The sequence below is a fragment of the Loxodonta africana genome, chromosome 6 (genome assembly GCF_030014295.1).
Source record: "Loxodonta africana isolate mLoxAfr1 chromosome 6, mLoxAfr1.hap2, whole genome shotgun sequence".
In the NCBI taxonomy this organism is placed as follows: Eukaryota; Metazoa; Chordata; class Mammalia; order Proboscidea; family Elephantidae; genus Loxodonta; species Loxodonta africana.
In genome coordinates this window covers 43488799-43513438 of record NC_087347.1, presented here as the reverse complement: position 1 = coordinate 43513438, position 24640 = coordinate 43488799, and the positions used below count along the sequence as shown (strand labels likewise).

At 35.8% G+C, this 24640-nt stretch overlaps 1 protein-coding gene across 7 annotated transcripts in view; it reads left to right on the top strand.

Moving 5' to 3' along the window:
- The window catches only part of BMPR2 (bone morphogenetic protein receptor type 2), a 154250-nt gene that overhangs the window by 110986 nt on the left and 18624 nt on the right, over positions 1–24640 (top strand). For 6 of the 7 annotated variants that reach the window (XR_010322251.1, XM_010602429.3, XM_064286803.1 and 3 more), the window contains 7 exons: positions 1972–2082; positions 2864–2955; positions 5543–5773; positions 6979–7093; positions 11327–11487; positions 13882–14029; positions 20895–21031. Coding sequence is in view for 6 of the 7 variants with exons in the window: in XM_010602429.3 (XP_010600731.1) it covers positions 1972–2082; positions 2864–2955; positions 5543–5773; positions 6979–7093; positions 11327–11487; positions 13882–14029; positions 20895–21031 (995 nt within the window). In the remaining variant the exon portion in view is untranslated. The remainder of the gene's footprint in view (positions 1–1971; positions 2083–2863; positions 2956–5542; positions 5774–6978; positions 7094–11326; positions 11488–13881; positions 14030–20894; positions 21032–24640) is intronic. The other variant, XM_064286804.1, reaches the window with a different exon arrangement.

Genomic DNA, 24640 nt, shown 5'->3' with positions numbered 1-24640 from the left:
TAGGATATGAATACCTGGATCATTTCTCTCAGTTCTCCTACCTTTTCCTCAGCCTTCAGTGAACCCTATACATCGGCACTTCAGGGAAGATCTCTCTTAACTTTTCTGCTCTTTGCCCACCCATAAGTAGCCTCAGACTTAGGCCCAATGAGCTTATGCCTCAGAGGATTCTCTCAGTTCTCTTGTTCTGCCTTCATTCATACTTGTGAGCACGTGGTGAAGCCCTGTGAAAAATGATTCTTAAAGAGCTGACACATGACTGCAAACTCTCTTTGTGTTTGGGGCACCTAGGTATTTTTGGCTGTCATGCTAGCCTGTATTCAACCTTTAATGTTTTGTTAAATATTCAGCTGTTTTCTTCCTAGCTATATCTCTGATGGTATCCTCCTCTGCTCATTGCTTCACCAAGGATAAAAGCAGCCATGGGTCTCTTTTCTCACATTCTAGATTTTAATCCATTGGGTTTCTCTGTGTCCTCAGCTCTTAATGACTTTAGGAAAAAAAAAAAAGACTAGATTTTATATGTTTTTTGGTTTGTTATTAGAGTGTTTCAGCTTGTTATTAAAGTGGGAGCAAAATTCTCTTGCTTCTTTTTACACCCTAAGTGAAACTGGGAGTCAGTTTTTTCATGTTTTAAAATAGCTGACATGATGTGTGATTTCATCTGATCTAAGAAGCCATCGGTGGTTCTTAATTTGACATAAATCCATTGATACAGAACAGGAATGCCCACCTGAGGAACTCTTTGTCCTTGAGGTTTTAACTTTGCCATACAGGCTTTTAGTTTGAGTACAACCCATGAATGTAATGTCCAAAGTAAGAAAGTTTTAAAATACGGTATACTTGATTTTGCTCAAATGTAAAGAATGATTAAATAACGATATTTGTAGTCATCAAGCGCAGCCTCTGGCCAGTATTATCAAATATTGCCTGAATATCTCTAGTAAAAAAATAATGAACAACTCTTTCATAGGGTACCTCATGCCTCATTCCATTTTGAACAGCTCTATTTTGTAAGCAGTCAATTTTTTTGTATGCTGAGCTGAAGACTGCTGTCCTTGAACATGCACTAATTAAATCTGGCTATTCTCTCTAACTTTGCAAAACAAGTCCCTTTTTCCACATGAAGACAGCTATTATATCCTTTGAAGTTTTCTCTTTTTCTATGTTGGGCACTTGCAACTGTTTCTGCCCATCACATTTCAGAGTTCTCATACGCTTCACTGTTCTAGTTACTCTCTCCTGGATGTGCTCTAGCTTGTGGACGTCATCCTAAACAGCATTGCTGTAGGCATGATCTGGCTCACAGAATGGAACTAACAAATGAAATATTTGACATGCTCATAATAGCACTGTGATTTAGATATGTGTGTTCCCATTCTGCGAGGAAAATTAGACTCAGCGAAGAAATTTTCCCAAAGTTATATAGTAAGTTAAAGAACTGAGTTTCAAGTCAAATGCTGATTTAACTGCCTACAAAGCCATATTCTTATTACCATTGATAAAAATAATAACTACCATTTGTTGCATAAGTACTATGTTCCAAACAGTGTACTAAGCAGTTCACGATCATTTTCCCATCTAAGCCTCACACCAGACTTGTGAGGTAGTGAACTCAGAAAAGTAAAATAATTTGCTTAATGTCACTGAGCAAGTGGTGTAGAGCCAGGATTTAAATCCAGATGTGATCCCAAAGACTGTGCTTTTAACATACTATATAATCAGTGTTTTCCACAATGTATCAGATATTTAAATAGCAATGTCCCAAATCTGTATAAGGTCATTTGTATGATTAAAAAATAGATTATGTGCAATTATCACAAATTTATTATTAATTTTTCTTTCATTTCTTTTGATGCAAAAACATTGCTGATTTGACTATATTGATAGTGTTTCCAAAGGGCAGCCTGTCAGCATTTAGTATTAACAAAATACTTAAAAGGATGAGTATATTTTTTTGTATTCTTTTAGGTCCACCTCATTCATTTAACCAAGATGAGACAATAATCATTGCTTTGGCATCAGTCTCTGCATTAGCTGTTTTGATAGTTGCCTTATGCTTTGGATACAGGATGCTGACAGGTAAAAATCTCACTTTTTGTCCTACTGTATATTTAATGTGTCATTTAATCAGAATCTATTTTCTTCTTTTTAAAAGCTGTGTGTTATAGTAGCTCCCATTCTTCTCTCTGATAAACTTTAAAAATTTTTTATGAAAAGTTTCAAATGTATGCAAAATACCTATCACCTATCTACAGCAGTTACCACATATGGACAGTATTGCTTCATCTATACCCCCCACCTCACTGCCCCATCCCATGCCACTGGCTTATTTTGAAGCAAATCACAGATACCATTTATCTGTTCATATTATCTATCTATTTATCTATATATACTTCAGTGTTATCTCTGAAATGTACAGACTTAAAAAATATATAGGTACAGCACTATTTTCATATCTTAAAAAAAACAGTAATAACTCACTATCATTAAATGTTCAGTCAATTCTAATAAACTTTAGGTTTGAGAGGTATTTTAGGAAATCAGCACTCATTTGTTTCAATAATTTTAATAAAATCTTCTCTAAAGCTTCTACAATATTTTCTTAAGGTTTTAAACCTCTAAACTAGGTCTGTTGCAGAACCGTCTCCCAGAATTCAGCTTTCAAGTTATTCATCATTCATATTTGTTTATAAATGATTCCTAGTTTAGTAAATACTTTTACTCCCATTAACGTTAAATATAAGTCTTGCTGCTAACCCTCCTGTAGCTCTCCTTTTTAATTGCAATGTAATAAAAAGTGTAATTAAGATCTTCATTTTAAGAGTCACATACTAGTAACTTCTGTTTCCTGTTTCTACAGGAGACCGTAAACAAGGTCTTCACAGTATGAACATGATGGAGGCAGCAGCATCAGAGCCCTCTCTTGACCTAGATAACCTGAAACTGTTGGAGGTAAGGTTGCTGTTAGATCATGGACTTATCTTTCTACTGTCATAGTGCAGTGGGACAGTAACTTCATTTACTCACAAATTCATTTATTCTTTTATTTAACCAACATTTCTTGAGTATCAATTTTGTGCCAACTCCTATTCTAGATACTGGAATATAGGTGAAAAAACTGGGATCTCTCTTACGACTTACATTCTAGTGGGGGAGAGTCTACGAAGAAGTAATTAAGTGAATGTATCATATAATTTCAAGTAGTGGTAAGTGCTATGAAGAAAAAAAAGTGGGTAAGGAGATAAAGTGATGGAAAGGATATAGAAATTACATCAGAAAAGGGCTTACTGGGCAAGTGACTTTTGAGTAGAGATTTGAACAGACTATAGGAATTAAGATGTGAAATTCTGAGAAGAGTGTGCTAGACAAACAAACCATACCAAAAAAACCCCAAACCTGTTGCTGTCCAGTTGATTCCAAATATTCATGCTAGACAAACATTCCATAAAAAAAATCCATAGTAGATTCCAAATAAATGTTCCTTGACTGTATGTATGTTGCAAACCCTGGTGGCGTAGTGGTTAAGAGCTATGTCTGCTAACCAAAAGTTTGGCAGTTTGAATCCACCAGGTGCTCCTTGGAACCTCTATGGGGCAGTTCTGCTCTGTCCTATAGGGTTGCTATGAGTTGGTATCGATTTGACGGCAACAGATTTGAGTTTTTTTTTTTTTTTGGTGCGTGTATTACATACATTATACGTACATGTGACTATTATAGGGGAACACTGGTGGCACAGTGGTTAAGCACCTGGGTGCTAACTGGAAGTTTGGCAGTTAGAACCTACTAGCCGCTCCACTGGAGAAAGATGTGGCAGTCTGCTTCCGTAAAGATTACAGCCTGGGAAACCCTATGGGGCAGTTCTACTCTGTCTTATAGGGTTGCTGGGAGTCAGAATAGACTCAGTGGCTATGGGTTTTTTATGAATATTACATATTCCATAGAAGTTAATTTTCATTTGTTAATGTCTCAAAAGCTATGTTAAAAATCTTACCATGATGAATATTTTTTATGATCTTTATTAGGAATGGCTCTCTTTATAACTATGGTCCCCAAACCAGTGACCATTTAGTAATAAATAGGATAAATTTGACTATACAAAACATTTAAAATACATTCTGTCTGGGGGGGAAATACAATAAACAAAGTTGAAAGCCAAATTTGAAAAATATATTTCAACACATAAACAAATAATGAATAAAGAACTGACATAAATCAGTATAAAAGAAACAACTCACAAAAAAAAATCGACAAAAGATATGACCTGCCAGTTCACAAAAGAAGTAAGTGTGGCCAAATAATATACAATAAAATGTCCAACTTGCTAGATAGAAGTGAGTAGTAATTAAACAATGGGATTTTATCCAGGATTGAGTGAAAGAAGCACTCCCAAACATTGCTGATTTGACTATTTATTGACAGAACCTTTTGAAAGGACAGTCTGTCAGTATGTTAAATTTTAACCTAGTAATAGTGTATAAAATATAGCAAACATCCTTAAATAAGTTATGGTAAATCCCTAACTGGTCTCAATAAAAAGCAAGAGAAATCCTCAGAAGCCACAAAGAAAGAGAATAGGTTTCATTTTGCTGGTTCTTTGTGTATCGAGTAGTTATGGGTTATATCCTGGATGTTGTGAATATTATATTGTGGACTCCCTGGATTCCCTTATTTTCCTCTGAAGTGTGTTGATTTTTGTCTCTTGGGTAGAATCTCAAATCTCATTGCAATTATTTTATCTTTAGCTGGAGTCTGTCCCGTGCATTCACTGAGTTTCTTCCTCTCTGACTCTCTCCTTTCTTGAATTATCCTTTTCATTTTCCAGCAGCTGTAGTTGCTTGAAATTCTGTCCTCTAGTTCCTTGGATCAGAAGGACTATGGATTTTCTATTAAAGTTTTAGCTCACCTGCAGAGTGCTGATTTCAGCTTGCCCTCAGGCTAAAAGCCATAAAAATGGGTGACTTAACCCATGCCATTCCCTTCTTCTAAGTGTTGGCTCCCCTCAGAACCTGCCTGCTTTTGTTCATTCTCCAGTGCCTTTATACAATTTTTGTTTGTTTTAGTTGTTTTCTGTGGGAGGGCTGGGTCTGGCAAGAGCTACCTCAGCCATACTAGAAGCGGACTTTATTGGTGTTTTGATAGTGGAGTAATTTAAGATGTAAGCAACAGAGAGCTGTGGTATACCATATGGATTTGTGCTTTATTATTTAGTAAACTAAATAATACTCATGTACTTTGGACATATTATCAGGAGGGACCAGTCCCTGGAGAAGGACATCATGCTTGGCAAAGTAGAGGGTCAGGGAAAAAGAGGAAGACCCCCAACAAGATGGACTGACATAGTGGCTGCAACAATGAGCTCAAACATAGCAGCCGTTGTGAGGATGGTACAAGACTGGGCAGTGTTTTGTTCTGTTGTACATAGGGTTGCTATGAGTTGGTATCGACTTGACGCCACCTCACAACAACAACATTTAATAAAATCTTGATTGTTCAATTGTGATATGAATTAACACCTTACACTCTTCAAAAAAATTTACAGCTGATTGGTCGGGGTCGATATGGAGCAGTGTATAAAGGTTCCTTGGATGAACGTCCAGTTGCTGTAAAAGTGTTTTCCTTTGCAAACCGTCAAAACTTTATCAACGAGAAGAACATTTACAGAGTGCCTTTGATGGAACATGACAACATTGCTCGCTTTATAGTTGGAGATGAGAGAGTCACTGCTGATGGACGCATGGAGTATTTGCTTGTGATGGAATATTATCCCAATGTAAGTTCTTCATAAAAGATAAACTGATGTTTATATTAGCTGTCAATCTGACTTTCAAGAGGACCAATGTAGTAAAGAGCTGTGTTGGTTCACAAACTGGTTGTTATTATTTATTATTATTATTGTGCTTTAGGTGAAGGTTTACAGAGCAAATTAGTCCCCCATTCAATAGTTTATACACAGATTGTTGTAGGACATTGGTTTCAATTTCCACAGTGTGTCAGCACTCTCCCCATTACCCTGAATTCTACATTTCCATTTGTCTAGTTTTCCTGCCCCTTCCTGCCTTTTCATCTTCTCTTTTGGGCAGATGTTGCCCTTTTAGCCTTATATAGGTAATTATTCTAAGGAACACTTTCCTCACAGGTGTTATTGTTTATTTTATAGGCCTGTTTATTGTTTGGCTTCAGTTCCAAGTTACAAGGGTGTCTAAAGGCCATAGTCTTAGGGGTTCCTCCAGTCTCTCTGGACCAGTAAATCTGGTCTTTTTTATGAATTTAAATTTTGTTCTACACAAAAACTTGTTAATAATTGTACTCAATGAGATAAGGATCTCACTCCAGAATGTGAATCAACTACAGCACTAATTATACTGTTTAATTTAGCCCTTTTTAAAATTTTTGATAGCAATATTTTTTCAATGAAGGAAACATGCTTTGATTGACATTCATTCTAGTGCGAGATCCTTATCTGATCACAGACTGATAACATTTTGTGAACAAGCACTTTGAGTAGCATATATATATATGTATGTATGTCCAAAACCACCCAGTGCCATTGATGTATGTATGTGTGTGTATGTATATATATATATATGCTTTCTATTTTCTACTTGTAAAACATAACAATATGATTTATATTTGTACTGGTAAAAGATTAGTGTGTAAAGAGTCTAAAAGAATTATTTTTCTGTCTTTCAATAGATCAAAAATGATTTTAAAGGAAATAACCATTCATAATTTTTAACATTGGAGACTTAATGATCGATAATGTTTAAATTCTCTTTTCCTTTCTATTTTCTTCCTCTTCTCTCAACCCACAAAAATGTCTTACTAACTTTTTTGAGATTCTGAAATGTAGTAATTCGTTAGATCTTCATGGAATCCTTGCCTGTGCAAATCCTTTATCAGCCTACTAACTTATAACCTCATGTTAATGTAAATTAATCTCACTTTTTTATTTTTTGTACTGTTTCCTCTATATAGGGATCCCTGTGCAAGTATTTGAGTCTCCATACAAATGACTGGGTAAGCTCTTGTCGCCTGGCTCATTCTGTTACCAGAGGACTGGCCTATCTTCACACAGAATTACCACGAGGAGGTAAGACAATAAATAGAAGAATAACAACAGTCATGTGGGATCAAAATCCACAAAGGAAAATTTTAATCATATCTTCAAAGTAAAAGGACATTTTATATTATAGCCAGTTGTTTAAAAGATTAGCATGAGGAAACATATTTGGCATGGAATATGAAGAATAAGAAAAAGAACTTTAAGATTCGAGGGATCATGGATTCCTTTGAGAATTAGATTAAACCTCTGAACTCCTTCCTGTAAAGGTACACATACAGGCATATTTACAAAGTATTTTTTATGATTGTAGGGGATCCTCAGACCCCTCAAAACCCCACCTATGATTCAGGTTAGGAACTTCTCAGCTAGGCTATATATGTGTTTTTTTTGTTTTTGTTTTTAGGGTTCTTTTTATCATTGTGCTTTAGATGAAGGTTTACAGAGCAAATTAGTTTCTCATTAAACAATTAATGCACATACTGTTTTGTGACATTGGTTTCCAACCCCATGACATGTCAACACGCTCCCCTTCTTGACCTTGGGTTCTCCATTAACCAGCTTTTCTGCCCCTCCTGCCTTCTTGCCCTTGCCCCTGGGCTGGTGTACCTACTTAGTCTCATTTTGTTTCATGGGCTTTTCTAATCTTTGGCCGAAGGTGAACCTGTGGAATGAATTCAGTACTGATTTTAAAGGATTTCCAGGGGCTATATTCTCGGGGTTTCTCCAGTCTCTGTCAGACCAGTAAGTCTGGTCTTTTTTTTTTTTTTTTTTGGTGCCAAGTAACTGTGTTTTGATAAAGGAATGTGGATAAAAGCGAAGTATAACATTTTCAGGACCTTCCCCTAAAAATCCTCTTAGGCAATCCTCTATGAATTCTCTCCTTTCACTTTTCTGCCAGTTTGTTACAGAGAGTTCAGTGGAGGTCTTGAATGTGGTCTAGGCTATATTTTGTTTTCCTTGTATTTATTGTGTTTATTTAAATAAACTACAGTGCGTTACGACTTCTGTATTTTTAACAGCTCTTGGATCCTTATTCTATGGCTTGTTCTTTAGTATGAAACCTAAATGTATCTTTTTATAAGTCAGTGGTTCTGTTAGCTAGAATTTGGTTTTGTCAAATCTGTCAGAAAGTAACAGTGGCTTCAGTAAGAAAGAATTTTTTTTTTTAATGTTATATAAGAATCTAAAGTAGATAGTCTGGGGTTGTTTGGGCAGCATCAGTACTACTAGGGCCCCAGTCTCCCATATTTTTTCTCCACCGCCCTTTATATATGGCTTCCATTTTCAAGGTGACCTCATCGTTCATCGTGCTGTGTTCTAGTCAGAAGGAAGAAGGAAGGGGAAATAGAAGGGATTGTTCCCTTCTGCCTCCAGAAGTCCCACTCTTATGCTTACGTATTGTTGCCACACTTAACTGCAGAGGAGACTGAGAATACAGTTTTTTTTATATGGGTGCATTGCTGCCTCAAATAAAATTGGTTTCTCTTACTAAGTAGGGAGAGGAGAAAGGATGGTAGGGAATAAGCCTTGCCAATGTTTCACACTGTGTGGTTTTGTTCGTGCTGTAACTCTTGTGTTGCTTAGCTTCAGTGTACATTTTTGCTAGTTGTTCAGAGCACTGTTTAATACACTTGTTTTCTCACTTTGCTTCAAAATACACCTCAGATCACCGGCACCTCTAAATTAGCTTTGCTGTGAAAATTCTGTCTCCATGCTTTGTTAAGCTTTCATCCATTACAGCATATTCTTGTCATTTTATAATCCAGAACATTGCTTTTTTAAGCCTCTCTGTCCTCTGTTGTGAAGAGAATCCTTAATGTATCAATTTCTTAGGTCTTTGTTCCATGTATAATAGCTGTGGGTCTTTTCTAGCTGACAATTCATATATAAATACTATCTCCTGAATAATTTATTAGTTGGTTTATCCTGATATCGTGCTTTTCCTGAGTACAGAATTGACCACCGTTATCGCCTGTGTCAGCGACTTGATGCACTTGCTGTGGTGCTTTAGCACATTAACAGCTTGGACTCTGTTCCCTTACCCTTAAAGATTATTATGACTCCCCCAGAAAGCTGGCTTAGCACAGAGGTTAAAATACATCCTAATCCCACTTTTCAAGGCTTGCATAATTCAGCAAGGCTTTTAGTCAAACACTGGCAGAAAAGAATGATTGTCTTAAAATGAGTTTTATTTAAACAGTTATTACTCTGAAACATTGCCTAAAATTAAACAGTTACCTTTTTTAAAGCTGAGTATATAAATGCCATTGAATATGACATAAATATAGTAGCCATTTGAATTTATGGTTTTACCTAATTATTTAAAAAATATTCTTAACTATTCCATACCATTTTGAAACATTTTAAGGTGTTCTTTCAGAGAACTGTATTCTGCTCAGTATCCTCAGATGTGAATTTGCTGGTTAGGGTAGAAGTTTGGTAGCTAGGAATAATGCTATTAATACTTATTCATCTGTTTGTTACTTCAGAATAAGGAGGAACTGAACCTGTTTATTTATTTGTAATTTAGAGTAATTGGGTCTATGAGTTTTTTTTTCTTTATGATAAAAGCAATGTACTCTAATTACAAAAAAAAAAATCTAATGAAGAAAACATGTATAGATCATTCAAAAACCTCACCAGAAAAATTACTGTTAACTAATTTGCGTGTATCTTTCCAAGTTCTCCTTTGCTCTGTGTGTGTGTGTCTCTGTGTGTGTGTGTGTGTAAATATCCACAAAGAGACTATTTTTTGTCCAGGTTTTATTTTTTACTGTAATTAAAATAATATCATGCTTTCCTTTGACAGATTTGCTTATGCAGGAAAGGCTTTGCTTAGTACAGTGCTGTGGTCCAGGGTAAAATCACTGTATGTTCTGCCCCTTTCTTGCTACCATTCCCCCCCACCCCAAAGCTTAAAATGAATAGTGAAGGTACGTTAAAATGAAAAAGACTTCTCCAAAGGACAGTCAATAGTTCACTCTTCCCTTTGCTTTGGTGATGGTAGGAAGGGTAGTGTCTGGAGTTTTATCTTGTCTCTTCTCTGTTCTCTCTTTCCCCTTTCCTTTCTTTCAAATAATAGCAAGAAGCACAACCCTGTCTCTCCTTCTGCCTGTCTCACTGGCTCAACCTGCTCCCCGTCATTGGCCTGGTTTCCCAAAAGTGTGAGATCTTTTAATTTAAATACTGACTTGGTATCAGTATATAAACATTTTCCAGTGTCTGCATTAATTTTCCTATGTAAATATCAGCTATAGATTATACCACATACTCTTCTATTGTGGTTTTATCCAGAGTGAGGAATACAACTCTTACAGGAATTGAGTAGAAACCAAGTTAGTACAAGCTTTAGAAGGACGCCTGGAAAGGAAGTGGGAAGGGGAGAAAATGAGAAGGAAATTAACTTTTAGATGAAGAAACATGGTAACTCCTATTTTTTTCTCAGTTGTGCTGTCGCTTTATTTTTTTGTATCAAAGGAATCAGTATCCTTTCCGGTTTCCTTGTTGGTGAAATTGCAGTCTCTACCTACTAATGAGAATAATAAATCAAAATACTGAGTCTATTTGTGCCTAAATACAAACACAGAATTATTATATACATTGTTTACACAAGAATTTCAGAAACTGCTATAATTTTTTTCATTTCAAGAACTATAGATTAATACAAGGTTTATAAAAGATGTCTATATAGATAGGAAAAAGCAGTGTAGCATTTATCATGTGTCTACTTTGTGCCAAGCTTTTTAAATCCAGGTAGAACATGTTCTCTGTCTACTTTCAGGGACCGTATAGTCTAGTGATAATGTGAAAAACCAAAAACCCACTGCCATCAAGTCGATTCCTACTCATGCTTGTTTTAGACAAGTTGGCTTTTGTTGTTGTTTTATATACCAAATATTCCTTCCTCTCCTGCCTTCTTTTGCTACCCTAGAAATGAAGAGAAAACCCCAGTGCGTGTTAGAATTAGAAACAGTATGTTGGCTATTAGGTATAACTGAATGTTTAATACTTAGTTAACTGTACATACGAGAAGAGTTGTATTGTAAAATATATTAGGAAACAGTGATGATTGTGAGTTTAAGTCTCTTGTGTCATTTTTTGGTATTAGAAAATTAATGGGAAGAACATTAATACCATCTTCTATATTTTCTATATTCATGTAGTTTCTATTATCTACATTCTCATTTCATATCCAATATAGCACACAACAACAAAAATATCTTTGTAAGTATAAATAAATATTTGAAATTATCCAAACAGATCATTACAAACCCGCGATTTCCCATCGAGATTTAAACAGCAGAAATGTACTGGTGAAAAATGATGGAACCTGTGTTATAAGTGACTTTGGGTTGTCCATGAGGCTGACTGGAAATAGACTTGTACGCCCAGGGGAAGAAGATAATGCAGCCATAAGTGAGGTGAGTTTGTACAAAAGGTATCACACTGAAATACTTTGTAAGCACAATGAATTGAATTTAAAAATCCACTTAGCACTCAGGACTATTTTCCATATATGCTGCCATCCATGTGTGCTATAATGTGTGATGTAGTCTGTTATTGCAGCATATTAGGAATTACAAAATTAGGGAATACAAAAAGATATTGCATAAAGTCCTTCATAAAGTTCATCAGTTCTTTTTGGAAATCACTGTCATTCCAACTTGTTTTGACAAGCATTAGAAGGAATTTTGTAGGAACTGATCTTTTTTTTTTAGTTTGGTTAAGTATGTATATAAGAAAATATTTGTCATTTCAACATTTTTTATATGTACACTTTAGTGGCATTAATTACGTTCATCAAGTTGTGCAACCATCAGCACTATCCATTTTCAAATTTTTAGCTCAGTGCCCCCTAACAATGTAGGGAACTGATGTTATTTTAAAACATTGTGTTTTAGGTGAAAGTTTACAGAGCAAATTAGTTTCCCGTTCAACAAATTGTACACAGAGTGTTCCATGACATTGTTTGCAATCCCCACAGTTTGTCAGCACTCTCCCTGTTTCTGCCTAGGTTCCCGTTTCCTTTCATCTGGGTTTCGTATTCCTTCCTGGCTTCTCATCTTTACTTTTGGGCAAATGTTGCCCTTCTGGTCTAGTATAATTGTTTGTTCTATGAATCATGTTCTTTTCGGGTGTTATTGTTTATTTTACAGGCCTGTCTATTGCTTGGTTGGAAGGTGGTTTCTGGAATGGATGTAGTTCCAAGTCAGAGGGTTGTCTTAAGGCCATAGTCTGGGAGTAGAACTGATTTTTGAAGCAAGAATAAAGTTGCCAAGTTTGAGCTGGTACAGTCAACCTTCTGATGACATAATTTCCTTTTTGAAAGTCTACAAACATAGGCGAATGTATGTGTGGTATAGTCTGTCATTGTAGTATAGCTTCTCAGTTTGTGGCAGACAATGTAAATGAGTCACAGTCATAACCACATTACTTTGTGTGAGCCATTATTAACCATTCTTTATAGCTCTCCACTGCTTATAGTAGACTGGAGATTCCTCTGAGTATGTCAACCCTAAACCCTAGAGGGAGATGTTGGGATCACGCTCCATTATCCTTATGCCTAAAGTTCAGGAACTTCAGTCATTCTCCCAATATTCTCTTACACAAAAGCCACAGCTCCAGATGGCTTTGCCAGATGCCAAACCAGAGCAGTGGGCACTGTTGTAAAGATTATGATAATTACATGGAATATTTATTAGAAACTAGAGGCTAAAGATTGATAAGACAGAAATACACTGTATTGCTTTTCCATTGAAATCAATTGTTCTCAACCAGGGGTGATTTTGTCCCTCAGGGGACATTTGGTAATATCCAGAGACATTTTTGACGGTCACAACTGGGGAGGGGAGGATGCTATTGGCCTCTGGTGGGATCTGCCAAGCATCATACAATGCACACAGTAGGCTCCCCAAACAAAGAATAGTCCAAAATGTCAGTGGTGTTGCTGTTGACAAACCATGGTTTAAATGTAAAAGTTAGAGTCAGTGATAGTGCCTAGAAATTATGGTCACTTTTATTCTTAGAGGAAACCCTGGTAGTGTAGTGGTTAAGTGCTAGGGCTGCTAACCAAAGGGTGGGCAGTTCGAATCCACCAGGCGCTCCTTGGAAACTCTGTGGGGCGGTTCTACTCTGTCCTGTAGGGTCGCTATGAGTCGGAATTGACTCGAGGGCACTGGGTTTGGTTTTCTCTTTTTTTTTTTTTTATTCTTAGAATTTCTAAGGCCTCCAACGTACATACCCTGTGATTTATCTTTATTCATAACTTATCAGAGAAGCACATTTAAATTTTTATTTTCTTAAATTACACAAGGGCAAGTGATAAATGAATGGATTCTCATTGTGAAAGTTTCTGATGATAAAAAGTGGAAATCCCTTCAAATGCCCTCCCTACAAATAATCACTCTTACAATTGTGGGACATAGTGTTCCTATCCTTATCTCTACACTCACATATATATGTCTATACGTATGTAAATGCATTTTTGTGAGTTTTAAAAATATTAAATGTTCATATTGTTTTGTAATTTTTTTTACTTGCTATTTCTTACAGAGTTTATGTTACACACACGAAGATCTAGCTCATTTTTTATGATCAATGAGTAGTATTCAATAAAATGGATTTACCACAGCTTAACTATTCAGGAAGGGCACTTTATAGGTGAAAAATCATGTATAGAAAGGGTCACTGACACACTTAGGGTCAAATCACATATCATTGACATTATTAAAATTTACATGTAACTTCTGGTCTAATGCCTACCCTTCAGAGTGTGTTACATTCTGTTACTGAAAAAAATCGCTCTAATTTATCAGGTTGGCACAATCAGATATATGGCACCAGAAGTGCTAGAAGGAGCTGTGAACCTGAGGGACTGTGAATCAGCTTTGAAACAAGTAGACATGTATGCGCTTGGACTAATCTATTGGGAGATATTTATGAGATGCACAGACCTCTTCCCAGGTAAGAGAACTATTGTCAAAAGTTGGTGTGTTCTGAAGTGAAGCAGTTATGTCTTCTTTCTCTAACTACATTAAATAACTTTTATGTAAGAATCTTTTTAGTTTCATTTAAACCTTTAGTTCATTGCCATCTAGTGTTCCTCGATATTATTAGCAGAAGGATGTGAATCAAGAATTTTTTTTTTTTTAAAGGACTTGAAGTTTGCTTCTGAGTACAATTTAATTAATTGCCCATAGCTTATTTAGCTGTGTATAGTTTGGTCTTTGATTGCTTTAGTAGTCATTTTCCCTATGCACCCTCTGAGCATCTGAGACGAGGTATACTTATGATGTTTCCTGAGTTGACCCAATAGGGAATTAGAAGTAATGAATTATCCACTGTGAACATTCTGAACATACTTTCCTTCCTTCCTTCCTTTTTTCCTTCTGTCTCCCTCTCCTCCTCCCCCTTCTTTCTCTTTTTTTTACGTGAAAGAACCCTCATGTAATGTGAATGCTTGCTTGAGACTTATTTAAAATAGTAAGATTAGTTTATTGTTTTACTCCCCTTGTTAGGATTACATCACTGTTGTTATAGTCATATAGAAACCTATAATAGGTACCAGTCTGTGGATTGAATTTCTATATGCTTTACAAAATTATTTGATATATATGGTCTCTACCTTTCAGAAATAAATACCATTAAAAGAATAGAAAAAGGAAAAAAAAATCAAGTAAGCCAGCATTAGACAAATCTATGAAATGGAGCTATTTAATAAAAGCAGATTAATAGTGGGGTGGAATTGTTTTTCTCTAAAGATGTTAAGCATTAAAAATTAGTTTATAGTTCTAAAATATAGTAAAATAAATTAATAATTATTTAGATTAATTAAAGGTCAATCAGTTATTATTTAGAAGTACATTTCCCAGTTAATTGGAAGTACAGAGTTGTCAACTTCGGTGTTTTTCTAAAAATAGCAGCAATTGCAATAGTATCAGAAGTATTTTATTATTATTGGAAATTTGGCCACAGCTTTTTTTTTTTTTTTTTTTTTATATTCTGATCCAGAATTTTTGTTTTAGAGGCATATCTGACTAAAGTGATGCTCTCATCAACATTAGCACACTGCCATCAGCAACATTATTTGAACAACTGCTGCATTAAAAAAACAACTTTTGATCTGATAAAAAGGAGCAATCTCAGATGTTTAAATGGAGAAAGGCAATTAAATCTTGTTTGCAGAAGACTATTTTAGCAGATATATAGGATGAATTGAAATAGAACTGGAGGGGTTTAAATAGGAAGAAGAAAAGAGTTGCATTAAGATATGCTAGAATGCTGGATATGAAAATGGGAAAAAAGGGGCACATCTGAGAGAAGGTGTCTGTGGTTCTGGTTAGCTGTTGGTAGGAAAGGGGCCTAAGGAATTGAAAAAGATTTGTAAGTCTGAGAAATAGTGAGGGTAGCAGCCAAGAACTTAGGAAAGAATATTGGTTTACATTGGAAAGATGAGTTAATTATGGAGACCTTTGGATGGGGTATTGATAGAATACTGAAGAAAAATTTTTAAAGAAATTAAAGAGGATGTTGAGAGAACTAAGATTAAAATGATTATTTGGGAGTTGTTTATATATGGATAGTAATGGAGTACATCTCTGTTTTTATCCTAAGGGGGTAAATGAACAGAGAGAAAAATTGGTGATTAAAGATTTAATGTTGAGGTCACCCCAAGAAGAAGACAAATGATCAGGAAAATAGTGAGAAAATTAAGAAATCATAGTGTCTTGGAAGTCAGTGTTAGAAAGCTTTAAGAACCAAGATTGGTGGCAATAGATGTAACTAAAAGGTCTAAAGGAAATAGAACTGTAGAATGATCTTTGAATTTGAACAGGAGGAGGTCATTGGTATTCATATACGAGTTTCTGTTGGATAACCCAAAACCAAACCAAACCCGTTGCCATCGAATCGATTCCAACTCATAGCGACCCTATAGGATAGAGTAGAACTGTCCCATAGAGTTTCTAAGGAGCGCCTGGTAGATTCGAACTGTTGACTTTTTGGGTAGCAGCCATCGCACTTAACCACTATGCTACCAGGGTAGGGAACACAGGAATCATATTACAGAAGATATAAAAAACAAAAAAGAAAATAAAACAAACCCATTGCCATGGTGTCGATTCCGGACTTAAGGCACTCCCATGCGTTACGGAGTAGAACTGCTCCCTATGGTTTTCTTAAATGGTATCTTTAAGAAAGCAGATTGCCAGCCCTTTCTCCCGTGGTATCTCTGGGTGAGTTTGAACTGCCAACCTTTAGGTTACTAGTCAAATGCAAACCATTCGTGCCACCCAGTGACCTCACAAAGGCTATCCAAACCAAACCAAATCCATTGTCGTCGAGTTGATTCCACTGACTCATAGCAACCCTATAGGATAGAATAGAACTGCCACATCGGGTTTCCAAGGCTGTAATCTTTACAGAAGCAGACTGCCACATCTTTCTTCCACGGAGCAGCTGGTGGGTTTAAACCACTAACCTCTTAATTAGCGACTAAGCGCTTAACCACTCCACCACCAGGGCTCCTTTACAGAGGATATAAAAACCCAGCCACTCCACCACCAGGGCTCCTTTACGAGGATATAGGAGAGAAAATTATGAAAAAAGCAGAGTCAGGGTTTACAGAGAACTCTTGAAAATTTTATCAGTGAAGTAAAATGGAAGTTGAAAAAGATCCCAAAGAGGTATTAGTAAACTCAGAGAATAAATAGCATATAATAATTGTAAAATTCTTATAAAATATTTTAGAAGTTTTTATAGTTTACTTCTAAATGCAGTGCATGTTTCGTTATGAAAAGAAGCGCTATGAAAACAAAATCTGCCTTTTTCTGAAGAATATAAGAAAAATAAATGAATTAGGTATCTATATTACAAGGAAAGAGTGAAATGCTGCAGTGTTTGAGAGGGAGAAAGGAAAAAGGAAACGAGAGAGAAAAAGGAAGAAAGAAAACAAGTAGGTAGAGGAGGTTACTGAAGAAGTTCTTAACTGCTAGAGACATAATTATAATTAACAAGTGACAGATGGGGTGAGAGGCAGGGATGGTATCTGATATTCTTAGATATGCTATCTATTTTTGACAATTTGAGAGAAACTGAGATTGTAAAACTTCTCTTGAAAAATCCAGTGATTATAAAGTTTAAAAGAAATCCAGCACCCTTTGAACTCAATACTGAAGTTATTCCTGAGGTTTACCCCTCAGCCAAAGATTAGACAGGCCCATAAAATAAACAATAATACACGTAGCTGAACTGTGTATATGAGATTAAATGGGCATAGCAGCCCAGGGGCAAGGATGAGAAGGCAGGAGGGGACAGGAAAGCTGGACAAATGGAAATGGGGAACCAGGGTCGAGAAGGGGAGAGTGTTGACATGTCATGGGGTTGGCAACCAGTGTCACAAAACAATATGAATATTTGTTTAATGATAAACTAATTTGCTTGTAAACCTCATCTAAAGCACAATAAAGAGAGAGATAAAAAAAATAATAAAAGAAATCCAGTAAGACTAGTATCTCCCATGATGATGTTGTTTTCTGTTAATATTCATCTTTGCATCTCTGGTGCCTAAAACTAAGTTAGCTCCAAACAAGTACCTATGGAACAATTAGATTTAGGACTATGTAGATATAATGGAAATTTATTTGATAATTCTTACTGTCGCTCTTTTCACGATTGTGCATGAATTTTACTTAGCAAATTTTCTAGTTATAATGAGTTAATACAAAGAAGCAAACTCGTGGGCTTTGAATTATTCTACTAAGCCAGCATTTCAAGAAAAAAATAACTAATGAACAACATTTGGAAGGTATGTGTGTGTGCTGTGTGTATATCTCAAAGAGACAGATCAGATACACTAGTAAAAATCTTATAGTTCACAGATGGTATGGGTTGAAGTTTTATCATACTAAAGGAAGAAAGTGAAATACTAACTGGCATGATTTAATCCTTCAGTTTGGTCTTTCAATTTCAGTGTTGATGGTTATTAATCAGAAGTAAGTATATGAGCCCTGATGGCAAAGGAGTTAAGAGCTCAGACTGCTAACCAAAAGGTCGGCAGCTCAAATCCACCAGCCACTCCTTGGAGACCCTGTGAGGTAGTTCTACTCTGTTGTATAGGGTTGCTATGAATTGGAATCGACTCAGCGACATACAACAACAAGTATCTGCTTAGATGTTTAGACTATGTGAAAATATCACTTGTATTTTTGATAGCCTAGTATTCCAGTATGGAGTATTGTCTGATTTAATGTTGAAAGATGAGCCCCTTAGGTTGAAAGGCACTACATAATAGCCACAACAAGGGACTCAAACATACCAGTGATCATGAAGATGGCACAGGACCAGTCAGTGTTTATACATAAGATCAGAGCCGACTCGATAGCAACTAAAAACAACAGTCTTCAAAAAAAACTTGGGCTATACTGCATATATTACAGAATTGATCTTTGTAAATATTTTTTAATATTGGTGGAGGGCAAATATTGATGGGTTATTTTGGATAATCAAGTAGAAACAAAGCTTAAATTATATGTTTTGAACATACTTGTAGTGACATTTGGGTCACTATAACTTTGTATTATCTCCGTTGTGAGTGAGATAAGGAAGGCAGACATTGCCATTTTGCTGACAGGAAAACTGAATCACAGAATAGTTAAATGACTTTTCCAAGGTAGAGATGAAGCCAAGATTAAAACCTAAATGCCTTATCCTTCATCCTGGTGTTCTTCCTTCTAATTTATCCTATCATTTTTAATGGGCTAGTGAGAATGGCAAGGAGTTTTCCTATGTTCTTGGTCAAGATTTCGACTAGACCATTGGATTTCTAAGTGTTGGTCCCAGAGGTCATCTGCATGGCTCAATATGTTTACTGTTGTTGTTATTGTTAGGTGCTGTCAATTCCAACTCATAGTGACCATGTAGGACAGAGTAGAACTGCCCCATAGAGTTTCAAGGAGCAGCTGGTGGATTTGAACTGCCGACCTTTTGGTTAGCAGCCAAACTCCTAACCACTATACCACCAGGGCTCCATGTTTACTAATATATTTAATTTTATCACATTTTATAAAAATCAGAAGCCTCTCATCATAAGCAGCTAATTGTGCTTATTTGGTGATGAATGAGGTTATTAAACAGTGGTGGACTGGTTAATGACATTTAAAATTCTTGATCTAAATACTTCTTCTTAAAAGGAATTTTTTTAAAAAACCAGCATATTGATTTTTCTGTAAAATGGCCATTATCATAAAAATTTTTGTGACATTTGATACCACCTGGCTGGATGATAATAGAGTTAATGACAAAATGAGACATGGTGACTGTACAGCCTACTCACTTATATTTGGTTTTACAGACATATTTGTTGTACTAGAACTTGGACTTTCTCCCCATCTTCACTGCCCACATCCCTGTGTGGGATCAGAGTTCAAGAATATATTGAAGTATTAAGTACATCTTAACTGGTTGCCATTGAGTTGATTCCAACTCATAGTGACCCTATAGGACAGAGTGGAATTGCCCCATTAGGTTTCCAAGGAGCAGCTGGTGGATTCAAACTGCCGATCTTTTGGTTAGCAGCCTGAGCTCTTAACCACTTCGCCACCAGGGCTCTAAGTGCATCTTAAGTATATAATAATCTTTATCCCCTACATTTAATAATGTTAGAAACCCTTTAAAAATAGCTGCCCATCACTTAGGTCCCTAGGTGATTTAAACGGTTTATACTTGACTGCTAACCTAAAGGCCTGGAAGACAGGCCTGGCAATCTGCTTCTGTTAAGATTACAACCAGTGTGGTAGACAGTATAATTGGTACTTATAGTCCTATTAGATGTTTCATGTGATCTGTAAAGATGCCTTTAAATCTATCAATTTTCCATTTAAATGTGACTGATATTTGGATAATGGCTAGCCCAAACATTGATTGCTATAGCGCTGATATGCTTTACTTATTTTGAGTGGTAATATTCTCAAAATAAATAAAATTTGCTTGAGTGGAAAAAAAAGAAAAGATTACAAAAAGAAATCCATATGGAGCATTCTACTCTGTAACATATGGGGTCACCATGAGTCAGAATAGACCTGACCACTACTAACAACAACAGTTCATCCTTTAAGCTGCCTTTTGGTTTATCTACTGTCTTAGGGTTCTCTAAAGAAACAACTAGTAAGGTGTGTGTGTAGTTGTATGTGTGTGTAGAGGGAGATGGAGATTGGTTTATTTTAAGGCATTGACTCACACAATTGTGGGAGTTGGCAAGTCCAAAATCTGTAGGTCTGGTGACAGGCTATAGAATGGAGATTTCTATAGTCTTGCATTCCAAAATCCATAGGTCAGGCAGCAGGAAGAATGAAGGAGTGGAGGGGTTCTGGAAAGGTACTATTTGTAGTCTGGAGGTATAATATAAGCCTAGGCAAAACTCCCTTCTTTCTCTTAAGGTCTTCAAATGACTGGATGAAGTTTTACCTACTTATGTAGTGTATAATCTACTGTACCTCAGGCCAAATAATTTAATCACATGCAACTATTTCATAACAGCATCTAGACTAGTGTTTGACCAAACATCTGGGCACCGTGGCCTAGCCAAGTTAACACATAGAATTAACCATCGCATCAACAAACATTTTGAGACTGTTGTCAGTAAAGCATTTATTAATAATGCATTAAACCTACAACAGTGTCTCTTTAGGATTTCTATATGTGCCTGAAGGAGTTAAAAAAAAAAAAAGTATTGTCACAATGTCTTTGCTTATACGGTATAAGAAATACCCTGTTATTCTATCATTTTATGATAACTGGAAATTTTATTCTGTGCTTTTCTAAAAATACGCAGGTGAATCTGTACCAGAATACCAGATGGCTTTTCAAACAGAAGTTGGAAACCACCCCACTTTTGAAGATATGCAGGTTCTGGTGTCCAGGGAAAAACAGAGACCCAAGTTCCCAGAAGCCTGGAAAGAAAATAGCCTGGTAAGAAAAAACTAAATTATTAAAAACAGGAGTTCTGACTGAATATGTTCTAATGTTGTTTGAAGCAAAAATAGACTGTTAATAATGATAACAGTTTTTAGGGTTGCCTAATGCCAGAAATCCAATTTAACTTGATTTTTATAATGTTACATGTTTTCAAGTTTTTCAATATAAGAAGTCTCTTTTTTTAGTTTAGTTTCAGTACTATTTAGAGAGACTAATGGATGTGTCTGAAGTTCACCAGATTGGATTAGCAGCCGGAATAATTAACATGTTAATATTTTAAATGTTGTTGAAATTCCATCTTCTCTTGAGAGTGATAACAAGAAATGTTAATTAGCACATACAGATTCAATGGCTAATAGAAATTTAGGCTAGGTAATAGAAACCAAGGGATAGCCTATAAATTCTGCTTATTATAAATGCAGTTCACGACACTGAAGTCTCTTCAGATTCCTGCCATTTGAGTAAAATTGTTGCTATAACGCTGAAAAAATCTTACAAACATTTACACTTACACACACATGCACTTCCACAGTTTACTTTTTGCATATGTAGGATCAAAGGTTAAGCTCCCAGCTGTTAACCAAAAAATCAGCTGTTCAAACCCACCAGTGGCTTGGAGGGAGAAAAGACCTGGCGATCTGCCTCTGTAAAAATTACAGCCTAGGAACCCTGTGGAGCAGTTCTGCTCTGTCATGTAGGGTTGCTCTAGGTCGGGATCAACTTAATGGCACACAACAACAGAAAGAGCAAGAATCGTCTTATTATCCCTGTCATTTCTGAAGTTTTTTTGTTTTGTTTTTACTTTTGGACACATTCATGTCAACACTTAATATCTGTCTCATTCTTTCCATTTGGTCAATATTCCATTGTGTAATGTATCATAATTATTTAATTACTCCTGATTGAGGAGAATGCCCTATACTTATTTTTGAAACAATTTTTTAAAAGAATTAAAGTATGCCTATACATGATAAACAAAAAACAAGTTAAATAGAATATTAAAAAGGAAATGGAAAAGACTACCTATCTTTACCACCACTCTCCCAAAGTAACCCTCTTTAGCAGTCATCTTCTTTTTTTTAATTTCCTCTTCTACAAGTTACCGTTAAAACTTTAAATGATATATTTATTCCTATTTAGGTTATCTCTAATTAATCATTTCCCAGTTTTGTAATATTATATCTATTATTAAGTCATTTATGTTTTCATTTTTAAAAAATCATATTTGTTGCCGTCGAGTAAATTCTGACTCATAATAACCCTGTAGGACAGAGTAAAACTGCCCCATAGGGTTTTCGAGGCTGTAATCTTTACGGAAGAGGACTGCCGCATCTTTCTCCTGCAGTGCAGCTAGTGAGTTTGAACTGCTGACCTTTCAGTTAGCAGTTGAGCACTTAACCTGCTGCACCAGAGCTTTGTTTTGTCTATAAGTTGATGTAAAAATTAAACTTAAAAAGTCAGAATTCTGCAGAATTATGATTATGTAAATATTCACTGCACAATAAAGTATTGTGCTGAGACTCCTAGAGAAGGAAATATAAATCCTATATTAGTTACTACTGTGGAGCCCTGGTGATGCAGTGGTTGATCGTTTGGCTGCTAACCAAAAGGTAGGCAGTATGAATCTACCAGCTGCTGCTTGGAAACCCTGTGGGCCAGTTCTACCCTGTCTTGTAGGGTCGCTATGAGTTGGAGTCCACTCAATGGCAACGGGCTTGGTTTGTGGTTTTCTGTTGGTTACTATGTACTATAAGCTCCTGCCTGTTGAGGGAGAATGTTTCAAAAGTCACTATCCAAGAGATTGATTCTCTTTGATTTCTTGTCATCTTCCTTTTTCCTAGATTCTACTCAGAAGCAACATTTTAAAAAATCTTGTGTTATTTCTCTTTCTTATAAATCATTTTTTTCTTTAATGAAGTTTCTCCTTAAGTAATGTGTGTTAATATATGCAAGAGTGGTAAATATTTTGAATCCTTGTATGTTCAAAAATGTTTCTGTCTTGCCCTCACACTTGAGTAATAGTTTAGCTAGGTGATGGTTTCAAGATAAAAATAAGTTTCCTCACAACTTGAAACAAACTACTCCATTGACCTTTAGTATCCAGCCTTGCTAATGAGAATTCTGATGCCAGCCCATCTCATTCCCTTGTTTTTTGTCTTGTTATATATATTTTATCCTCGTTTTCTCCATAAGCTTTTAAGGCTTTTACTTCATCTCTGGAATTTTGAAATTTTACCTGAATGTATTTAAGCTTGCATCTTTTCACAGATGTTTTTGTTGGTACTGGACATGTTGTCAGCTTGAAAATTCAGAACTTTCTCTAATTCTGAGGAATTTTCTTATGTTATTTTAAATATTATTTCCTCTCTCCCATTGCCTCCTTCTGGGATTCCCGCTAGTCAAATAATTAGATTGCCTGATGTTCAGATTTCAATTCTTTTGTTGAATTTTCTGTTATTTTGTTCTGACTTGTTCAAGATTTACTCAGCTTTACCTTTCAAGTCACTGATTTATTTTTCACCTTACCATTCTATTAGTCATCCGTTCATTAAATTTTTAATTTCCGCAGTCATAACTTCTAAAAATTGTTATTGTTTACTTATTCATTTTAAGAATTTAATAGCATTTTTTGTATCTCTGGAGGTGTTAGAATTCATGACACAATACAGATTAATTTTCTTGACTTTGAAGAACCAAAAAAAAGGCAATTTAAATAATTTTACTGTATATTTTCACATTTCAATTTTAGGTTGTCTTTTTAGGGTTAGAAAATTTTTGTTTTGGATCCTGATGTAGGTGATGTGGTAACATGTCAGAGAGAGGCTGGAGAGACATTATGTGTTTCCATACACGTTTAGTTTGAGTGTTTTCTTCGTTGGTCGTCTTTGTCAGTAGACTACCTTCAAGAAAGCCTTTTCTTTCAAATGAGATTAAAATCCTTTTCAGGTATGAGGTAATGGAAGGAACTGTTACCAAGCACCTATGCCCAAGATTGCCTCCAAACTGTAGTCCTGCTATGGGAACTGGGACAAACCCTTACAAGGTCCCTGGCAGCAGGCAAGAGGCTGAATCCTCTATCAGGATTAATTAGAGGGGCCAGCCTCACAGTAGAACATTCCTCAAAGAAAATTCTCTTTGTGAAATTTTATTCTAGTATGCAACTTCATCTTCCCTACATTGTTCTATTCACCTGGTCAAAAAAAAAAAAAAAAAATAGGATCCATTATTTTCAAGTATCTCTTGGCAACCCTACCATTACTTTCTACAGGATATGCCTTATATGCATATTTACCTGAAAGCTTTTTACTCCCAATTTAGAGTAGGTTTCTAAGTAAGGGATTAGTAAAACTTCGTTCATTTCCAACAAATGCATTTAAATCTAGTGTGCTACAGTCAGTAGAGCTTCTCTGCAGTGACAGTCCAGTTCTGGAGTTAGATAGCACATTCGTAGATTATAAAAGGAGAAATACAGCACTGTCTAAAAAGAGACTTTTTTTGCTTTCATAGTGGTGTTGTAATTAAAAAAGCTTATTTTTAATTAATAAAACTCAAAATCTTCCAAATATTAATGAATGCAAAGAGTGGTTTTCAGAATTTACAATG